The 19,781-nt window shown below is 56.4% G+C and overlaps 1 protein-coding gene across 5 annotated transcripts in view; it reads right to left on the reverse strand.

Annotated features, from left to right (window-relative positions):
• The window catches only part of ZNF687 (zinc finger protein 687), a 33,431-nt gene that overhangs the window by 9,935 nt on the left and 3,715 nt on the right, over positions 1-19,781 (reverse strand). Inside the window, exons 2-3 of one of the 5 annotated variants that reach the window (XM_090056338.1) lie at positions 17,477-17,555; positions 3,002-5,273 (exon numbers count right to left, since the gene is read on the reverse strand). In XM_090056338.1, the coding sequence (XP_089912464.1) occupies positions 3,002-5,254 (2,253 nt within the window). In that variant the 5' untranslated portion in view covers positions 5,255-5,273; positions 17,477-17,555. Of the gene's footprint in view, positions 1-3,001; positions 5,274-6,807; positions 8,106-9,696; positions 10,200-15,076; positions 15,325-17,476; positions 17,556-19,781 lie in introns of those variants that run through there. The other 4 variants (XM_090056339.1, XM_090056336.1, XM_090056340.1 and 1 more) reach the window with 4 other exon arrangements.

Here is a 19,781-nt window from a genome sequence, read left to right on the forward strand (position 1 = left end):
TACTACTTTCAGTTTTGTTCACAACTCCCTTCTTAATCCTCCCCAACGTGTTGCTGCCTTTTTGACAGCTGCAGCTGCACGCAGAGGAATGCCGTAGAAGAAGAATGGGACTGAGAAGCCCATCTGCAGTGGGAGGGCCAGGAGGGAAGAGAACTGAGCCTCTGGCCAAGCCAGTCCCTGTGGCAGAGCTCACAGGAGAGATATCACAGGCCATCGGGGTTGTATCAATCTCGGAGTCAGAGCTAAAGGTGTGAGCACCTGCAGGGCACTGACAAAAGCAAAATCACATCCACTGGCTGTGCTAGGAGCCAAGCCTGGCTTGAAAGTCCCCACCAGGAGGTGCCCAACCCCATCATGGATGTGGCCGCAGGTAACCGGAGGTGAAGTACTTCGACGTGAGCTGGAGCTGCTGCCTTTTAAGGTAGTCTGGCTGGAGAGCACCTGCTCTTGAAACCAGCTCCCAAGTCCTCTGAACAGGAGCAGGGAGGAAAAACTGCACAGGGAAGAGAAGCTGAGGCCTAAGAGGTGGATGTGTGGAGATGAGGGACCCAGGCCAGGGGCTGCAGAAGGACCAAAACTACAGATTGAAAAAGAGGGGTGGGGAAAAAGAGAGATGTGGGATCCAGCCTGTGTGCACTGAACTGGAGCCTGGAACGAGCTGGGAGGCAGCTCAGGTCTCTGTATCCATCCTACCCTTAAGTACTATCCGGATCCATCTGGGAGGGACACATTCCTTGGAGGAACACACTACAGGAGGGACACATTCCTTGGAAGACGGCCAGGCCTCCGAGCCAGCCCTACCTCTGGGTCTACAAGCCACCCTCAGCCCCAGCTTAGGCACGCCGAGGAGCAAAAACACCTGCCACTCAAACCTCAGGTGGGTGCCAACACAGCTCGGGCACCAGGTGGGTAAAACGCTCCCTGGGGGAGGGGAGGCTGGACCCCACAACTCCACAGTCCAGGAACCCCAGGCCCGCACCACAGACCCTCCTCAAAACACACAGCGTTTCCAGACAGCTCAAGCAAGCCTGTGGGTATTGCAGCAATCAGCTTCCACTGGGGCCAAGTGACTGAGGTGCCTTGCTGCAGCTCCAGAGAAGCAAGAGGTCTGGCAGATCGCCGACCTGGAGCTCAGCTTTCTCTGTGCAACCCCAAGGCTTCAGCACCATTGCAGCGGGGGGGGGGAAACGAGCAGGGCGGTCCTTCACCTGGAGGAACTAGTGGTTCCAGGTAGGAAGCGACATGGAAAAGGACCTGGACGCTGGCCTGCCTGGGCCCAACTCCCAAGATTAAGCTGTTTTGGGGGTTCCTTGATCCACCAGCCTGGAAGCAGTCTTGATTCAGCTCTGCCAGCAGCAGTGGTGGCTGCACATCCTGGTTCGTTAGACAGCCAGCAGGAAGCGGTCAGACCTTCCCAGCAGGGCCAAGGCAGCCCAGTTTCACCAATGTGGCAGGAGGAGAGGCCTGCCCGGGCTCCTGGCATCCTCGCAGGTCTGGGCTCCAGAAGCCCCCAGACCCAAATCCTTCCTCAGACATCATCACGGACTACTACCCAGTGCCTGAGCAGCTGTTACTGACCTCCAGTGCACAGTCCTCCAGTGCCATCCCACAACCCCCAGGGCCTAGATGCACTTACTAGCCTACCTACCACATGCACTTTCTCCACCCCCGCCCCGAATCAGCCATCCCAAATTGAGGGGTGTGTTTTCAGCAAGGAAGCTGACTTCTGAAGAGAGGCACGGGGATGCTGGCCTGGATCCCTCCCATCCACATGGAAGAGAGGCAGTTTTGGCTGAGCAGCAAGGGAGGGGTGACCGATGCCAATGAGCAGACACTGCCCTTGCTTCATGCAGCCAGATTCTGCAAAAAAAACCCTTCTGGTCTTCATTCTGTCCTCCCCCAGCAAGGTGCAGGGCTTCGTTGTGGGTGTGTGGCATGTCAGAAAATACAGTATTCAGTCTCCCAGTTTACAGAAATCACAGAGAAGTGGGCTTGAAAGGGACCTCCAGGGGTCACACCTAGTCCAACCTCCAGCTTGGAGGCAGGATCAGCCCTGTCCAAGCCATCCCAGACAAATCCAGCATCTGCACTCTGTGCGTCAGGGTTGATGGTAGTTTTACAAGACGTCATAGCTGAATCTGCCCCAGGAAAGCAGGGGGACAGGGGCAGCCAACGTCCTACTGCTGCAAAAGGTTGTTAATGCACATGGGATCCCAGACAGAGGCTGTGCCCCTGCCACAGAGGAAGGCAACCCCCTCCCCCCAGTCTGTACCCATCTGACCAGGGGAAAAATTCCTTCCTGACCCCAAATAAGTTGGGCAGTCTGACCCTAAGCAGAGGGGCAAGACCTCAGGTTGGGGGGGTCGGATTTCAAGATGTACAAGGTCCCTTCCGACCCTACTTCTATGATTCTAGCCAAGACCCTCCAGGTTTGAGTCCCAGCAGGAGCAGTGGCACAGCCCAGTCCCCACCCCCAGCCTAGGCTGCAGCCAACACCCAGTGCCTCTGGGGGAGGCTTAAACACTCTGACCCTTATTCCTCTTCAGGACCCAGCTTTCCGGGGCATTTTGGACTGACAGCTGGGTGACAGAGTCAGGCAGCAGGCCCCAGGGCACCGCTATATACTACATGCACCTAGCTTCACTTGCACCCCAAACTGCAAGGAGCCTCTGGGGGACTTGGATCCAGTGGGGTGGAGGTTTATATAGCTGTTGTTCACACACAGACATACATGCCCGTCAGAGCTCTGTCATACGGAATCTGGTAGCAGGCCCCACTCCCTCAATTCTTGGCTCATCTTGAATCCCCAGAAGCCCAGGGAAACCCTGCTACAGGCCAGATGTTTCTGACACCCCTGGATGTGATGCGTAAGAGGGGAAGGGACCAGCCCCAGCATCACACACCCCTACAGCCTGGAGAAAAAGCTATGTTGCCCCATCCCTACATCCCCACCAGGTCATCGCACCTTCCTCCACAAAATGGCTGGCCAGACTCCGCTTACCGTACTGCTGGCAGTGCCGGCAGCCATGGCCTGCTGGAAGTGCGCTGCCAGCCCGGCCTTGTCCTTGCACTGCTCCTTGCACTCCAGACACCGGAAACAACTGTAGCTGGTTTGCTCTGAGCTGCTGCTCAGGGGCAAGATGGGCAGGTCCTGAGCCCCATTGGCCACAGCCACAGCCTCCTGAGCCACCCCAGCCACTTTGCCTGCTGGGAGGGAAGTCACCGAGACCAGGGGGGTGATGTCAGGCTGGCCAATCATTTGATCCAAGGCGATGGGCCTCATGACCAAGTGCGAGCACTGCATCACGAGTCCCTTGTCCTTGTGCTCCCGGGCATGGAGGAGCAAGCTGCACTTGTTGAAGAAGACCAAGCGCTTGGTGCAGTGGTTACAGGTCACCTCAATGCGCATGCTGCGCCGGTCGTAGTGCCTCGCCAGGCTCTTCTCCAGGGCAAAGGCGTCCCCACACTCCAGGCAGCGGTAACCAAAGGGTGGCAGAGTCAGGCTGGAGTCTGCCGGAGGGTTCAGGTTGGGCTTGTAGGTGGGTAAGAGGTTCTTGCTGTTCAGGATCTTGTTGAAGGCTTCCACCAGGCTGGACTGACTCCTGGAAATGACTGTGCCAGCGAGGGTCGGAGAAGGCTTCTGTGGCTGTACCATCACCACCGTGGTGCCGTTGACCTTCTGGTTGGCCGTGGTAGTGATGGTGGTGGTCTGGGTCACTGTGCTGATGTTGGACCTTGTGTCCGCCTTGGGGAGGGCCTGAGGCACCAGGTTGATGATGTTCTTGGCCACGGCCTTGCCCGTCTTTGCCGGGAGCACCACGGATTTCTGCTGGGCAACACTGGCGGCGATCAGCATGGCACTGCTGGCGTTCTGGATGGTGGAGACAGGCAAGACCGTGCCCTTGATTTTGGTGCCATCGCCCAGCTGGACACTGACAATTTTGGGCCCTTCGATGGTTTTCAAGGGGCTGGAGAGCTCCAGCTTCTCCTTTGGCACCTCCAGTGCCCCCTCCTCTTTGTCAGCTGAGGCAGGGAACATGGTGCCTTCGCTGCCAGCCTCTTGGGAACCCTGCTCTTCGGGCAGCTTGACTACTCCGGGCTCTGAATCCGAAGGGATCCTGGTGACTGTCCGCGTGATGCTGCCTGAGGATGTCTTGATGGTTTTGATACGTACTTTGAGGGGCCGTGAGGAGTTGGAGGACGGGGAATCTGTGTTGTTGTCTTCCATGTCCTCATCAGCACTGGAAATGCTCCGTGGACTTCCCATGGGCTTCTCCAGCATTTCCGGCTCCTCCTTGATAGAGCAGCTGCCCAGCAGCTTGGGAGAGGTGGGAGGCTGTGGGCTCTCAGCAGCTGGGGGGGAAGGCTTGAAGAACGGCTCTGGGGGGCTGGAGGGGGAGTGCTTCACTTCGGGGACGTTGCTGGCACTGCTGTCGAGGTTCTGCTCCGAGCTGGGCCAGGACGCGATGGGGGAATCATCCGTGGAGTAGCGAACCGTGACGGACTTGAGGTGATCCAAAGGGCTGTCACCCAATGCTGCAGCCAAGCCCTTGGGGCTGGTGTCCTGCGCGGCCTCCTCCGAGTCCGACTCCTCTTTCTTAATGCAGGGGAGGGCAGAGGGGGAACCGTTCACGCCCCTGGGCTGGCTGGGATCAAAGGGCTGGGGGAAGGCTGGCGGGAGGCTCTCAGTGCCCTCTCTCATGGGCTCTTTGCAGTCTAGTGAAGGTGTTGGAGATGGGGTGGGTGATGGAGAGAGGGAGGGCACGGAGAGGGACTTCTCTTTTGGCTTACACTCACGGGGCCTGTCGATTAGGTCTGACGCTGCATTGTCATCACTGGGATCGGGGCTGAAGTGGGAGAAGATGTCCAAGGGCTTGGCTCCTTTCTCTTTCACCCAACACTCCCCATTGGAGGAGGCCACAGTCTCCACCGCCCTGGGTGTGGGGGACCTGGGCATCTCAGAGGCCCCAAAGCCATTCTGCAGCAGACGGGGCCCGATGATGTGTCCATCCTTGCTGCGCCCATCCAGGGTGTCGAGTTGCTCGGGACAGACAGTGTTCTTCACGATCACGCTGACAGCAGTGATGTCCGCGTGGGGCAGGACATGGTCGGGGGGCCCGGGCTCCCCAGGCACCTGCTTGATGTGAGCATCCGTGTCCTCGTGGCCAGAATGAATGGCCTCATTGGTGTCGATGTCAGGGATGTCGAAGGCTGCCAAGAGGTCGTCGAAATCTGGCGTCTTCATGTCACCCATGGCGGGGAATGCGGCAAGTCTGGAAGAAAAGTGGAGAGACATTTAGGGCCACGGCCTCAGGGTGGGGACCAAGGAGGAACAGTCTCAGCAGAGCACCAGAAGCTCCCACATGGTAACCCCAGTTTATCCTCCTATTTGGGGGCCCATCTGAAGCCCCACTATCACAGCAGGGTAGAGCCATTAATCCCAGTGTAGAGGTGGGGAACCAGCCACAAAGAGACCAAATCACCAACCCAAAGTCAGACGTGGAGCCCGCAGCAGAGCTGAATTTTGGCCTGCTTCTCCAAGCCCCAGGTTAACACTAACCACTAGTCCACCCTTGTCTCTCACCGAGAAACCCACCCCAATGCCCTCTTTTTTCACTGCTCTGCTTCCTTCTTCCACATCTCCTGCAACAGGCAGATAAAGTGCCCCCTGCTCTGAACAGTGAAGGTTTGTTAGCACTTGCACACATAGCAGAGGATAATTAATATATCTACAAAGCATGCGAAGCTGCGTGTGTGTCCGAGATAAAGCGCAGAGGTGAACTTAGCTCAGACCCCCCTACAGTCCCACTATTTTCACATCTGAGCTATTAGCTGGGCTTGCTCCTCTGAGGCTGAGCTCTGTGGGCCCAGTCCTGATAAATACGGATCTCAGAGAAACACCGAGGATGAAAATAAAGGGAGATGTTTTCCTTCAACCAAAAGGCAGCTTTGATGGGAAAACTTTTGCTGGTGCCACAGCCCACACTGAACGCAAGCTTGCTTCTCTTTGGCACAAAGGAGCTGTGCTGACATGGGGCCAAAGCAGGTTTGTTCCAACTGAATTAACAGCATTGCACCTCCTTGTCCCGGATCTGAAATGTGGGTCACCGTTCAGAGACCAGCAGAAAATCACAGGTGATCAAAGAAAACCCAATTTTAATTCCAGAGAGTCTGGTGCCTGAACCGCATTGGAATGAGCCAGCTCACCTATGGGAACATGGGGCGATTAAGGCACATCCAGCCCACTCCACTGCCTAAAAGCCATAGAAATATGTATGACAGATTTTGCAAAAAAAGAGCAGAGCCTAGAAAATGCCAGAACAGCTTTAAACCCCCCCCCCATATTTTATTTATATATATATATATATATATATATATATATATCACTGATTTCTTGGCACAAGTGATAACACAACAGGGATGGAAGTCCAAGGTTAGCACCCACTGGCCCTTGAATGAGTCCAAGGAGACAGTGGACACTGCCCAGCAAAGCTCTGCCCAAATGGGACGGGACCAGGGACAGGAAAGCAGCTCTGCAGTTCTCGGGGGTCTTCGCAGGCAGCACCTCCTTTCAGGTCAGGTATATGGGCCAGCTGAGGAGGCTGACCTGGAGGTCCCAGGGACTGTGAATGAGAAATGCATAAATGCAAAGGTGCAGGGAGACGTGCAGCCAGGACCCCAGCAGGCAGTTCTGGAGGAGGCGGTGAAGGGAGGCTGCAGCCTGGTGCACTCCAGGTAAGCGTGTGCTGGGGCTCCCTCTCCCCTCGCAGAAGGGGCAGGTGTCCATAAACCACGCCAAATACACACCTGTGGCAACAGCTTCATGTAGCAGCCGCCAGCCAAGGTCCTCAGGGGCTCGTGGGATTGAGGTGAAATAGACTTGTTCATCAGGGACCCTTGCCCTCGCCACGCGTGTCCTACCACTTGGGTGTCTGGGTGGGGCACGGGGATCGGCTGGCAAAGGGTGTGGACTAAAAAGCATATAGAGGGAAGCAGACTGGCTTGGCATCTGCATGATACAGGAGGCCAGGCAGGATGGACCTATGGACTGACCCAATAAATGCCAGTTCTTATGTTCTTGTGGCTGCCCAGTCCTTGCCCCGACTCTGCCACCAAACACCAGTCAGGATATTCTCTACAAAATTCCCCATCTCCAATAGCGTACGGACGGTTTCACTGTGCTAATATACTGCAGCCAGAGTCCCTGGCCCTTTACAGGTGAGCAAGCTCTGCTCCAAATACCCAGACTGGGTTTACGGGCGGAGGAAGGACAACAGGACACATTCTCAGATCTCCCCGCCGTGTGTGCTGCTAAAACTCCAGGTCCGACCGGACATGCTCACGTGCTCTCTAACCACGGAGAGCAAAGGCCCGTTTGTGGCAGAGTGAATCACTCAGGGCCCCTGACTTGCAAAACTCACTAAGGAAAAGCTTCCAAAATAAAGCAAGGGCAGCGTGTCCGCCCAGGAGACAAAATCATCGATACAATGTCCACAACTAAACACGCCGTCGCCTGCGTGGGGTGTTGCTGCAGTCGCACCGCAAGCCGGCTGTGGAACAGGGCTGGGCTAGCGACAGTGGCAGCAGATCTGTTGGGATTCCCAGCCACGAAGGAGGTAACCCTTGATAAGTCCCTTAACCAAGAGGATGATCTTTTATGGAAAAATCATGGAGCTGTCGAGCAGGCAGGGCCCTCAACTCCAGGCAGCAACAGCCTGTCTCAACCACCGTTATCAACCTATGAAAACATCATGAACTTCAAATGACCAGGCAGAATGCCCTAACCACCAAACCACACCAGCGTGCCCAGGGAGATGTGGGAACCATCGGGGTCCTGCCACTGTGGAAGATACGCTCACGGCTTCAAGAGGAGTGTGTTGTGGTCCTTTGGACCGTTTCTCCTGCACCAGTGCAAGAGGTTTACCATTGTAAAGGGCAGCTGTGGATGCAGCTGGACGGACTCCCAGCATGTTAAGGACCTAGTTCAGAATGATTTTGGCACTGCAAAAGCTAAGCAGTTTTAGGCAGCCGGCCCTAACGGGGACACCAGATTGACAAGTGATTCTTCCCTTCTGTTCAGCACTGGGGAGGCCACATCTGGAGTCCTGTGGCCAGTTACGGACCCCACACTAGAGAGCGAACGTGGACAAACTGGAGAGTCCAGTGGAGGGCAACAAAAATGATTTGGGGGCTGGGAAACAGGACTTGGAAGGAGAGGCTGTGGGAACTGGGTGTATTTAGTCTGGAGAAGAGAAGACTGAGAGGAGATTTAATACCAGGCTTCAGCTCCCTGCAGGATGGGTCCAAAGAGGCTGGAGCAGGGCTGGTCTCAGTGGGGGCAGATGACAGAACAAAGGAGCAATGGGCTCCAGTCACAGCAAGGGAAGTTTAGGTTGGATATTAGGAAAAACACTCTCACTGGGAGGGTAGTAAAGTTCTGGAACAGGTCACTCAGAGAGGTTGTGGAGTCTCCATCCTTGGAGGTGTTTAAGTGCTGGCTGGACAAAGCCTTGGCTGGGATGATCTAGTAGGGGCTGGTCCACCACCAGACCATCAGGCAAAGCGGAGTGGCTTCCCACTCCCAGGGCTCCCAAGAGAGCTCGGGCATGGCAAACAACCCCTCAGAAGACATTCTGGGGAAGGCAGTCCGAATGGGAATAGAGATCGAGGAGCCAGCTTTACCGAACAAGAAGCCTGAGCAGAACGTGGTGGACTCAGCCAAAGGAGGAAATGTTTAAGCCAGAGAGTAGAGCTATCTTCCAGGCAACAAGACCTAGTCATGTCCCAAAGGCCCCACGGACAAGGAGACTTGACAAAAAGTCACTAGAGGATGCCCTGTGGGACAGCTCCTCCAGGAGGGTGGAAGAGACGGGATGCCAGTTCTGAAGCACTTTTGGCTGGGCACAGGCAAAGCTGGCTGGGAAATGGCTTTCCATCTGACCAAAAAGCACCATTTCAAGAGGCTTCCACTTCAAGATGCAACCAAAAAAAGCAAACCAAAAAACAGAAGACGGCTCATCACTCCCCGGGCTGCGATGGTCCTCCAACGGAGAGGACAGAGCTCAATCAAAGTGAGCACCCCAACCACCTGGGCAGTTACGGTCCCCTCCTGGGTTGGGCCAGAAATCCCATCCCAGGCTCCAAAAGTCCCCCTAGATACAAGTTCTCCTGAAGCTGATGCACTGCAGGACATAGTGGAGAGGCAATTATCCAGAAAGCTAATTAACCAGGAGGTTTTGTATTAACCAAACCAATTAGCCTGCAGTTGGATTTTCCTGGTCAGCGAGACAACTCCATGTTGTTTATTAACTAGCGATTTGGAGATGCTAAAACACGATGCTTATTCCTCATCTTTTTGCCTAGTTCGGCTATTTGCTGTACAGAACTGCAACTAAAGTCTACTGAGAAGCCTGATTATCCGGGGGGGGGGAGGGATATTACCCAGAAGGATTGTGACACTAATTATTCCGGATAAGTCAACTTTCTATCGCATTTCAGATCTGATGTTAACCAGCTCCGCGCTCCTCCAGCCACATGTAGCAACAACAGAGAAGCCGGGAAGATAAGGATTCGCCAGATTTCTGACCAACAGGGCCGGGATTAAAAGAAATAGGCTTTTGCATATCCCGGAAGGGGAAGCGCCGCTTGTGACGATTCAATCCAGCACTAGCCATCTGTTCTCCCAGCCATGGATACCTCTTTAGCATCTCACGTGACAAGGGCAGGGAAGTTTGTTTTCCAAATGCTGACTCTGCAAATGGCCGTTTGGTGGAGCATTAATATTTACAGTGGAGAGCCAAGTCAGTTGCTGTACAGAAGGATTCCCTGCGAAAACAGAAGTGAGGATTTGGTTAGGGAAATTCTCCTCCTCCAGAGGAGATCAAGCAGGCTGGAGCCTTGCTTTATTTGTCCAGCACTGCCTGGGACACCACCAGGAGCAGCCGGCTGAGCAGGTCTCTGCTCCCCGCACATCCCTTTCTCTTCACTAGGAATAGGCTTGCTTCTCCTAGGACAGGGCTCAGGAATATATGGCCCACGGGCTGGATCTGTCCCCTGGAGCCACAGGATGCGTCTCCCCAGTTTCCAGTCCAGTAGCTGCCAATGAGCCACGTGGGATGGGCAGGGGTGCTTCACCAGCTTGGCACGGGCGAGTTGAAAGCAGTAAATTGCCTTCTTGGACCCGAGCTGTGCTGATCAGCCCACTGTTGCCGACAGCTGGACTAGGAGATATTTAGCAGGGGCAGCTTGAGGGGGAAGAGGGATTAAAGCCCCTATAATAGGCTCAGGGGTGACTTAGTGGCAGGCTATAAGTACATAAGGGGTGTGCACCAGGACCTGGGAGAACGCCTGCTCACCAAAGCACCCCAAAGGGAGACTAGGTCCAACAGTCACGAACCGCTGGACGACTGTTTTAGGCCGGACATAAGGAAAAACTTCTTTACTGTCCAAGTTCCCAGGGCCTGGAATAGACTCCCCCCAGAAATGGTGCAAGCACCTACTCTGGACGCTTTCAAGAAACACTTGGATGCCTATCTTGGTGGGGTCATTTGACCCCAGCTGACTTCTTGCCCCTTGAGCAGGCTGGACACAAAGATCTCGTGAAGTCCCTTCCAGCTCTAATGTCTATGAAATAAAGCACCCTACCCTCATCCATCTCTGGAAGCCATGGGTCACTGCAAAAATACCTCAAATACCTTTGCCTCCATCATCAAAGACTTCCGTGGCCCAGGCCGGGAACCCAAGCGAGGCTTGTGTTCAGTGCAATCAAACTTACTGCCCCCCCCCCCGGGGCAAGACACAGAGGCCTAAAGCTCTGTCAGGAACCACCCTGAGCCTGGCCCGAGGAAACGAGGACTGTCCTGCAGCTGCTGGCTAGGACGACTCTGCCAACTGCCTTCCTGATGGACACAGGGTGGCAGGCACGGTAGAAAGAGCCACCAAAACCCACTCCGCTGCACAGCATATGCCTGCCTAGGGAAAAATGAGGAGAGAACGAGCCACGTGGGAGCAGTGTTAGGCCTATCACTGCCCACACAATCATGAGACGTGCAGATATGGGTGCGAGGGAAGAATAAGGAGCTGCTGTAGTAGAAGGCCATTCTCCCATGAGAGACTCACAAGACTGAAGTGGCTCCAGGCCCCATGACAAATGCCCCCCAGGATCTATGCGTCCTGGGAATGGGGACAGGACGCACCAGGCTGCAGGGCTGAGGTTTCTAACCGGGCATCCGCGCCGCGGGGACAGAGCTTCTTACCTCTCTGTTGGGGCGGACACAACGTGGTCTTTTCTCTGCACCCAAGCACCACCTTCTTGCCGCCTTGACTCCTTTCCTGCAAGCTGGTGGCTGAGGAAGAAGCTTCCCCTCCCATGCAGCACCTGGGTTTCACTCTCCCCAAGCCACCCAACCCTCTGGTGTTACCATCACCCCCATTTACCACTCCCCCTTCCCTATCCAAAAAGCCTTGTTTTCAAACAGAAAGTAAGAGCCTTGCCAAGCCTCCAAGCTCCCCAACAGCAGGGAGGTGCCTCAATGGCGCAGGGCTGATTGAGAACGTTTCCTCCGGGCTTTGAGTCCAGGGGAAATTCCCTGCTCCTGGAAGGTTTCAGGGGATTTATTTTTTGTTCTTATAAGTCAAGTCTACAGAGATCTGAACCCAACCCCAAGTCTGCATCAGGAGTCACCTGAACTTAATTAACTCACCTGAGCAGAGACAAAGCCCTGGGGGATTCTCACCTCCTCCAGTTGACAGCTTGAAGCAAAGACTCAGCATTTATCTGCAAACTCCTCCCCACTGGGATTTAACTCCATATATCAAGGTGTTCTGGCCTGAGAGTTACCCACCATATGTAATTGCATGCCATGCACCTTCAAATAAGATGGTGAAATGAAGACCAAAAAAACCAAACAAGCCACCAAGGATTTTTCCTTTTTAACCAAACAGTTTGCCATGAAGAACGCTTTGCTTCTAAGAGCTTGTCTAAGTCCCTCTCAACCATGCAGCTGGTCCAATAAAAGACATCACCCACAAAAAGCCTCACCCCTCACAATTCCTGGACCATCATGACAACACTGCTACCTTTCTTCTTTTATGATACTGCAACTCACTTCCACCCCACCAAAAATTAGGAACTGAAAACTGGGCTGCCTATATGAATAAATAGGGTACTTTCCTAACACAGACTAAAGCATGCATCTTTCTTCCTTGACCTTGCATCACCAAGCTAATTCATGTTAACTAGTTATGGTTGCAATTATCACACAGACCAGACAGATGAAGTTCACGGTAGCGAAGCCCAGGGGAGAGCCTTGTCTTTGTTAGGGTGGTAATGTGGGATAGATAGCAACACACCTCTACCCTCCCCAATGAGGGCAACGTATCACTTTGGGAGACACACCAAGCCACTGTGGAGACAGGAAAAGGCTTTATGAGCAGACCACAGCATGACTGCAGGCAGGTCTAGCTCTGCTGCCTTCCTTAGAGCTCCCGAAGTACTTTCTAAGGCAGGCGTCTTTAGCCTCATCTTTGGGAAATCGAGGCACAGAGTGGGAGTATCACAGGAGGGATCAAAGACAGAGATGCAGCCCCCCATCCTGCCCAGGGGTTTCAAAAATGCCCTGATGCCCCTCACTTCACAATACCCAAAGCACGTGGCTCTGTTCCTAGTCCGCTGGGTACAGCAACACTGGAGATCAGGCACTTCTGCTTGGTTTTCCACCGGGAGACTCAAGATCGATGCCCACCCTCTCACCACAGCCGACTGTGAGATCAGAAGTCAGTGCGTCTCGCCTCCGTTAGGATTTACCTGAGAGAACCACCTCGATGTAAGCTACACACCAGTTTCTCAAGAAGACGTAGCCTGTGTTACCCAGTTCACTCCTGCACAGGACCAAATGAGACACGGTCAAGAAGTGACCTACTGCACCGCTATGATTATGGTACCCGCTGAATCCAGCAAGCGGCCCGCACAGGAGCAAAGCGTCCAATATTGCACTGGCTGCCTTGGACTCCTGGAGCCAAGGGCCCAACCTTCAGCACAAATCCAGATGGGGTGGGGGGGGCCTACCCCTTTGCATCCACAGTGACGTGCCTTAAAATGACCTGGCACCCAGCCTAAGTGAAGCAGCCACATCCACTGCTGTCAGCATATCGCTCAGGGAATGAAAAAGCCACTCGAATCCATGCCGGCACCTTCGATTTCAAGCAAAAAAGGATCCGGCTCCCAGCGAGCGTTCACTGAGAGCCTCTTCGGCCTGGCTGGCCACAACGCAGCCGAGTTTCCATTTTAAATCAAGCGTGCAGCCGGTCTGCAGGCCGACAGGGGGCACCGACGGGAAGCTGGGATTAAGATGCTGTTTAGCTTCAACATGGATTCACCATGGCGTGGCCTGGTTATCTGGGATCCGAGTGCAACCCAGCTGAGAGGAGGGAGGCATTTAAAGCAGCCTCCCAGCAGAAGGGAGAAGAGCAATTGCAAAAGCTGCTCTAATGAGTTTATCCCCCGATGGGCGCACACATGCAGCCCCTTAGCAGAGATGCAGGACTTGCCTGGGTGAAGTGCATACGCACAGCAAAAGGCACAGAGCAAAACAACCCTACATGCAGAGTAAAACCGGGAATATGCACGAGCTCGGAAGACAAACCCAGCGAGGCAGCGGAGACTGGGGCGAAGGGAAGTGGGCAGTGATTAATTCCTCGTGTCTGGCTCCAAATCAGGCCTGTGTTACCCACTCCTGCACACTGCAGGGGGATGGCACAGATGCTGGCAGAGGCTGGGCAGCAGGAGCTGCGTGTCCACCGGCGTGAGCCACGAGGGGATTCGGGGTCACATGAGTGGCCGGAGTCTGCGGTGCTTTGAGAGGAAGGGCCAGGAGCCCTGCAGCTTGGCCAGCTGTATTGCAGCCAGCTCCAGCCCCCTCAAGGCCAAGCAGCACTTCCAACCCCAGCGCCTTGGCCTTCTGCGCTCGGAGGCACCCGCTAGCAGACACTGCCTCCCACCCCGGTGCCCGTTGCCTGGCCTGGCAGAGGCTGGGCGGCGAGAAGCCCAGTGGGCTCTCGGGGCATGGTAACTCTTCCAGACCTCGTACCCTGCTGCAGACCTTTTCCAGTTTGGGTTTTGAAGCCCAAGCACCAGAACCAGACACAGACACAGCGCCTCGAAGCCACGTGCAGAGGTCAGGGCTCTCTCGTCACCCCTCGGTGCCGTCTTCCTTCCTTCACACAATCCCAGTGGCCCACTTAGCTACACCACCACGCTGGCAGGCATTTCTGGCCCCCATGATACCACCAGCACCCTGACAGCCAGGCACCCATGGACACTGCTCCTTGTCGCACAACCTTCCCTGGGGCCATTACACACCCCTCGCCAAGCAAGTCCCCCCTTACCAAACAATCCAGGCCGGCTCATGCGTCTGACACATTATTAACAAGTGTCTTGATTCTTTCGCCCCGGCAAGTTGCTCCTTTTACAGGCAGGGAAACTGAGGCATGAGCACAGGCTGGGGACGGGGCAGCCTGGTGACCACGTACTGGGCGGTGCTGACCCTCGAAAGCTAGGAGTGCCATCCAGGATCGGAGGCTCCCAGCCTCTGCGCTAATCTCTGACCGCTGCCCTTGGCACTGCTCAGACACTGGGTGCACCCTGTGCTCCCCAAGAGCAAGGAGCACGGGGGGGGGCGGGGGGGGAGGAATCCGCCCGCCCCCCCCCCCCCGACGAGCCAGGAGGAGGAGTCCAGCTGTCCGCAGAAGCCATCTTGGCGCACCGATGCTCTGGAAGCAGCAGGCCCCTGCTCGGCGCGGTGCGGGGGCTGGCAGCTGGAGCCGGGACCCGGTGCCAGAGCTGCACGCCAGGCACTGCCAAAGGCGGCAGGGCCTTGTGCCGGGCCTGTTTTAAGGCCTTGCTATTTTTTAAAAAAGCTGCTTTTCCTCTTCCCCTTCCTGACCCAGGCAGGGACCTGCCTCCCCGCAGCCCTTCGCCCCCCTCAGAGGCTCCACCCTGCAACCCAATTGCTGGATGCCACTTGGAAAGCTGCCCTCACCCCCCCACCCATGCCCCCGACCTCCCCCACACACGCACAGGCCTTCAGCCCTGCCTGTTGCAGCGTCCAGGGCCACCGGGAACGGCCGAGCTCCGGAGAATCACATGACCCGAGTGGATTAGCTTCCGAGGCACAGAGGAAACCTTTGACAAAGCCTGGCGCTGTCCCCTCCGGCTTGCAGCGCGTGGCCTCCCCCAAGCCATGCTGGCGGGGAGGGATGGGGGCCGCCCTGGGGCTAGAGAGACAGTCCTGCTGGCCCCAGACAGCCGAGCTGGGGAGCTTGCTCCGTGCCATAGCTCCTGGTGCTATATTTAAAGCCAATCCCTTGCTAAAAAGCCCCGGCCTTTGTGGGCCCAGCGAGAGCAACTGTTTTTAATGAGCAAAAGTAGTGCCAGGTGTTATATAATCTCCCTGCCAGCAGGGACCTGGGGCCAAGGCTGGAGCAGACAATCTTCACAAGACCTTGAGCAGGTGGGGGAGGAATCGCAGCCACGTGGGCCTGAAGCACCTGGCTCCACTTTTCCAGCCTTTGTGCCTTCCCTTCCCCCCGCCCCAGTCCCCATGCTGCTGGCAACTGGCGACTGTCCGTCGCCTGCTCCGATCCCCCCTCTCCCGGAGGCCAAAGCCCCCCTGGAAGCTGCGCTCGCGGGGAACATTGGTGCTAATTGTCAGCATGATTCCCAGCTGCCGATGACAACACGCCTGTGAGCAAGGGGCTGGGGGGGTTGAAAAAGTCACTGGCAACAGGCGTGCCAAGCTCAGCCTGGGCATAGAAAGTCTCCAGGCTTGGGCCCCTTCCACTCAATCCTGCCCTGCCCAACATGCAAGAGGTCAGAAAGAAAGAAAAACAAACCCGCCAAAAAACAATGTCGCACTCACTGCTTTGCAGCACCAGGACCCAGATTTCATGGTTTGAGATCATTCAGATTAAAAAAAGGGGGAAGTGGCAGGTTTCTTTTGGAACCAAAAACAGTGCTTTGAGCACTTTAAAAAGGGCTAGTTTAACCAGAACTGCCCCCCTCCCACCACTTTTTTTTTTTTTTTTTAAATGCAGGAAGCTCAGTTTGGGGGGGGGGGGGAGGGGCGGGCAGGGGGTGTCCTGCAGGGCATGGATATCATGCCAGCCCCTAGAAACAGAAATAAGATGCAAAGAGCCCTTCTGATGGCCTTCTCCCGCAGCTTGGGGTCTCCAAGACCCATTGTGCCTGGAGGGGAAATGTAGGCGAGCCAGAAGCAACCTGAACAAATAGCAAGGCAGAGGGAATGGCATCACCCAACTGTCCAAAGGGAGCAGAAGCCAGCCCCACCCAGAAAACCCCCCAAAGACAAAAACCCCACAAAACCCACCCGTCTTGGAGAGGGGACAAGATCCTTTAAAGACATCATTAGCCCACCAGCCTCCCATTAACAGATCTGAAGGAAGGCTCGGTAAATACAGGCTGTGTGGCTGTCAGCTTATTAGAAACTCATCCTCCGCACCGGCGTGCAAGTGTGTCCGTGTGTGTGTGTCCGTTTCCCAAGGCGGCGTCCACCTCCCCAGCCAAACACCGCTCGCAGATGGCACTGTGGAGGCCGTGAGCATTTGGCAGTCGGTCTTCTCCTCCCACCACACATGCAGGTACCTTTGAGGTGCAGCACTAGCCATCACACATCTAGGCTAGATATGCAGAACTACTCAGCTCGTCCTCTGCCAGGTACTCGTGCTCTGGTGGGGCTAGCACGCAGACTTGTCTGCATGCAGTTGCCAGGCCAGGCCAAGCTGGCAAGAGAAGCCGGGCGTCCGAGCACCCGTGTGTGCTGCAAGCTGGTTGTTTTCCAGCTCTGCCTCCCTCTGCCAGCTTCCAGCATTCTTCGCTCCCTGCGCTGGGCCACACCTAGGCCGGCGTCTCCGGGAACATGGGAGAGCATCCGCGCGGGAGCCTTGCCGGGCAGCTCGCAGGCTCCACAAGTTGCCCCACAAATCACCCCTCCTCCTTCCTGAAACCACGGTTGTTTCACTGAATGCAAGAGGGACGAAGGGATCCAGGCAAGAAGACACAGCCTGGGGTAGGAGGAGCAGCTTTCACTGGGAGATGCAAAGACAAGCTCAAAACCCACTTGGAAGCAGGCCTTGCCCAACTAAGGGAAGGGGGAGCTGACTGAGGACATGCAGGGGCAGAGCTGGGGACAGGCCAGGACTTCACCCCCTCCATCGTGCGGCAGACAGGAGACCCTTGCTTTGCAAACCCAGGATGTAGTTCTGTTGCTATCGCCCCTCAAACTCCACAAAGCACCTTCACCTTCCCCCAGCCCCCCAAGCCTCCCATGGCCCCTTCCCCACAGCGTTGCCCACCAGCGCATGCTAGCTCCCAGGAGACTTTGCACAGAGCCAGGCCTGGGAGTGGCATGGTCCCCATCGCGGAGCCAGCCATGGAGCCAGGAGCCCAGGCAGTACTAACCTTATGGAGAGGAGCCTGGTGGAAGAGTGGAGCCAAGGGGCAGGGCTGGAGCAGGCTCAGGTTTCACATGGATGCAGGGCTGCTGGGGAGGGATGGAGAAGGGGGGGGGAAGATGACAGAAAGGCAGGCCGGTTAGACAAGAACCAGCACCCCAGTGTGACACGGGGAGGGCAGGGACAGCTGCAGTGGGAGGGGAGGCCGGCGCTGGCCAGTGGTCACCACTGTGCTGGCTCCGGCAGCAGGAGTACCTGAGCCCTGCCACCCCCTCTCTGCCTTGCCCCCAGCAACACCAGCTAATTAGCAGGCGGAGCCCCGCCTTCCCTTGCCATCTGCCAATGCTGGGAGCCAGGGCCGCGGCGGGGCCAGCCGGCGAGCTGGGGCAGCCATGCGGCGAGCCAGGGCGGCCATCCAGTGAGCCAAGGCTGTGCTTAAACGGGGAGGGGGTGGGGTTCAGTGGATCTGCCAGGCAGGGGTCTCCAGGACTGGGAGGAGACAGCTCCTTTGCCACCAGTGGACTCGGGGTGGGGGGTGTCCAGCCAGTCAGGGCCTCATCCTGTTGCCCAGCACGTGACAGTATCTGGGTGCCAGTCACATCAGACCTCCCCAAGGCCCCTTTGCAGGATCAGGGCTAGACCGTCTGTGCAGGGCTTTGCAGTGGGCGGCGCCTGCCCCTGGATGAGTGCTCACTCTGAACCTGTCTGGCTCCAAATTCACTGGGACAGGTGGATAAGGGCCGGGTGGCAGCAGGGAGAAGCTCTGACTTGGTTTTCCCAGCCAGGCCTTCAAGCTATGAGCCTGTGCCTCAATTTCCCCTGCTGCAATGCTAGGGAGTCATAAGGCGGGGGCAGGATCTAAGTGAACACACCCCTGTGCCTCAGTTTCCCTGGGCTGTCACAAGGCAGGGGCAGGATCCCTGAGACAGAGCAGCCAAGACACTAAGAAAACCCAGGGCAAGACAGGGCTGGGGCTAGCTTGAAACAAGTGCTTGAGGATTCCTAAAATGTCTCAAGGGAAACCCCCTCCCCCAGCAACAGCAGCAGGGACTATAGGTGCCCCCCTAGCCAGGTACCCACCTGACTGGGTCTGCTGGAGCCATTAGGGGCAGACATTGTTAAGGTAAACTGGTAACAAAGGGACTCAGCAGGTGTTAGAGCCAAGCAAATGCCCCCCTCCCCCAGCCCTCATGGGCGCCTGATTTGCCAGTTAACCTGTTGTCTCCCATGTCTCACTGAAGCTGCCACCTGTCCCCAGATCCAGCCAAGCCCAGCCCCTCAAAGCTCCTTGCGATCCTCAGCTCAGAGGGAAGAATTAGCCCCATTTCACAGGTAGGGAAATGGAGGCAGGCACTGGACTGCAGCCATGCAGTAAGTAGCCAAGCTGGCAAGAGAACCCAGGCGTCCCAACACCTCCAGCAAATCAGCAGCAGAGCACATTTTCCCCACCACCCACAACCCAGGCCCTGCCCTGCCCAGCACGACTCAGCCTGGGTCTCTGGTCACCCTGCACGGTGCATCCAGCCGAGATGGATGGGCGCTGGGAGCCTTCCATGAAAGCACGACTCCCAGTGACGAAGGACAGGAGCAGTCTTGCAGGTTACAGATGGCAGAACAGAGGCCCGGGCGTTGAGAGGGGGTTAGGGCAGAGCAAGAAGCCAGCTTCTCCAAGACACCCGGCTTGGCGTTTGGTCAGCAGATGGGGCTGGCATCTGAGAACCTCAATACATGGCCCAGGCCCCCTGCGCTGGGCTCCCCCAGCTCAGATGCACCAAGCTGATGGCTCAGTAAAAGCTCATGGTCGAGTATCTTTAAGCCTGTGCCGGCCTCTCTAGAAGGAGCTGGAGAACCACGGGCACCTCTGAAGCGTGGGCTGCAGCCAGCAGTGCCAGCTACTTCACTGCAGGGCTGGGGGACACAGATGGCATTTCGAATGGTGACGGATCTGCCCCAAGAGCCATCCTGGCATCTCCAGTGCCTTTCCAAGCAATGTGGCCAGGGCTGGATCTGGAAGGAGGCGGCTGCCCTAGTCCTTGCGGTTCAGCCCGTGACACATTTCAGCCATCAGGGCTCTGATGACACGGAGACGCTGCGCAGAGGGAAACACAGCCCCCGACAGATGGGCTGCACTGACCCCCGCCCCCCCACCCCACCCCACCAGCCACTCCAAGCAGCATGGCACAGCTCAGCACAAGACAGGACCCATCACTGTGTCCTGCCTGGCTGGTGGGGCAGTGGATATGCCCCAAGCCACAGCCCTTCCTCAGCCCCCTTCGGGGACCCCCTTCCTCCCTAGCACAGCTCCTGCCCAT

Source organism: Crocodylus siamensis, chromosome 6, assembly GCF_052110815.1.
Source record: "Crocodylus siamensis isolate JL-2025a chromosome 6, ASM5211081v1, whole genome shotgun sequence".
In the NCBI taxonomy this organism is placed as follows: domain Eukaryota; kingdom Metazoa; phylum Chordata; order Crocodylia; family Crocodylidae; genus Crocodylus; species Crocodylus siamensis.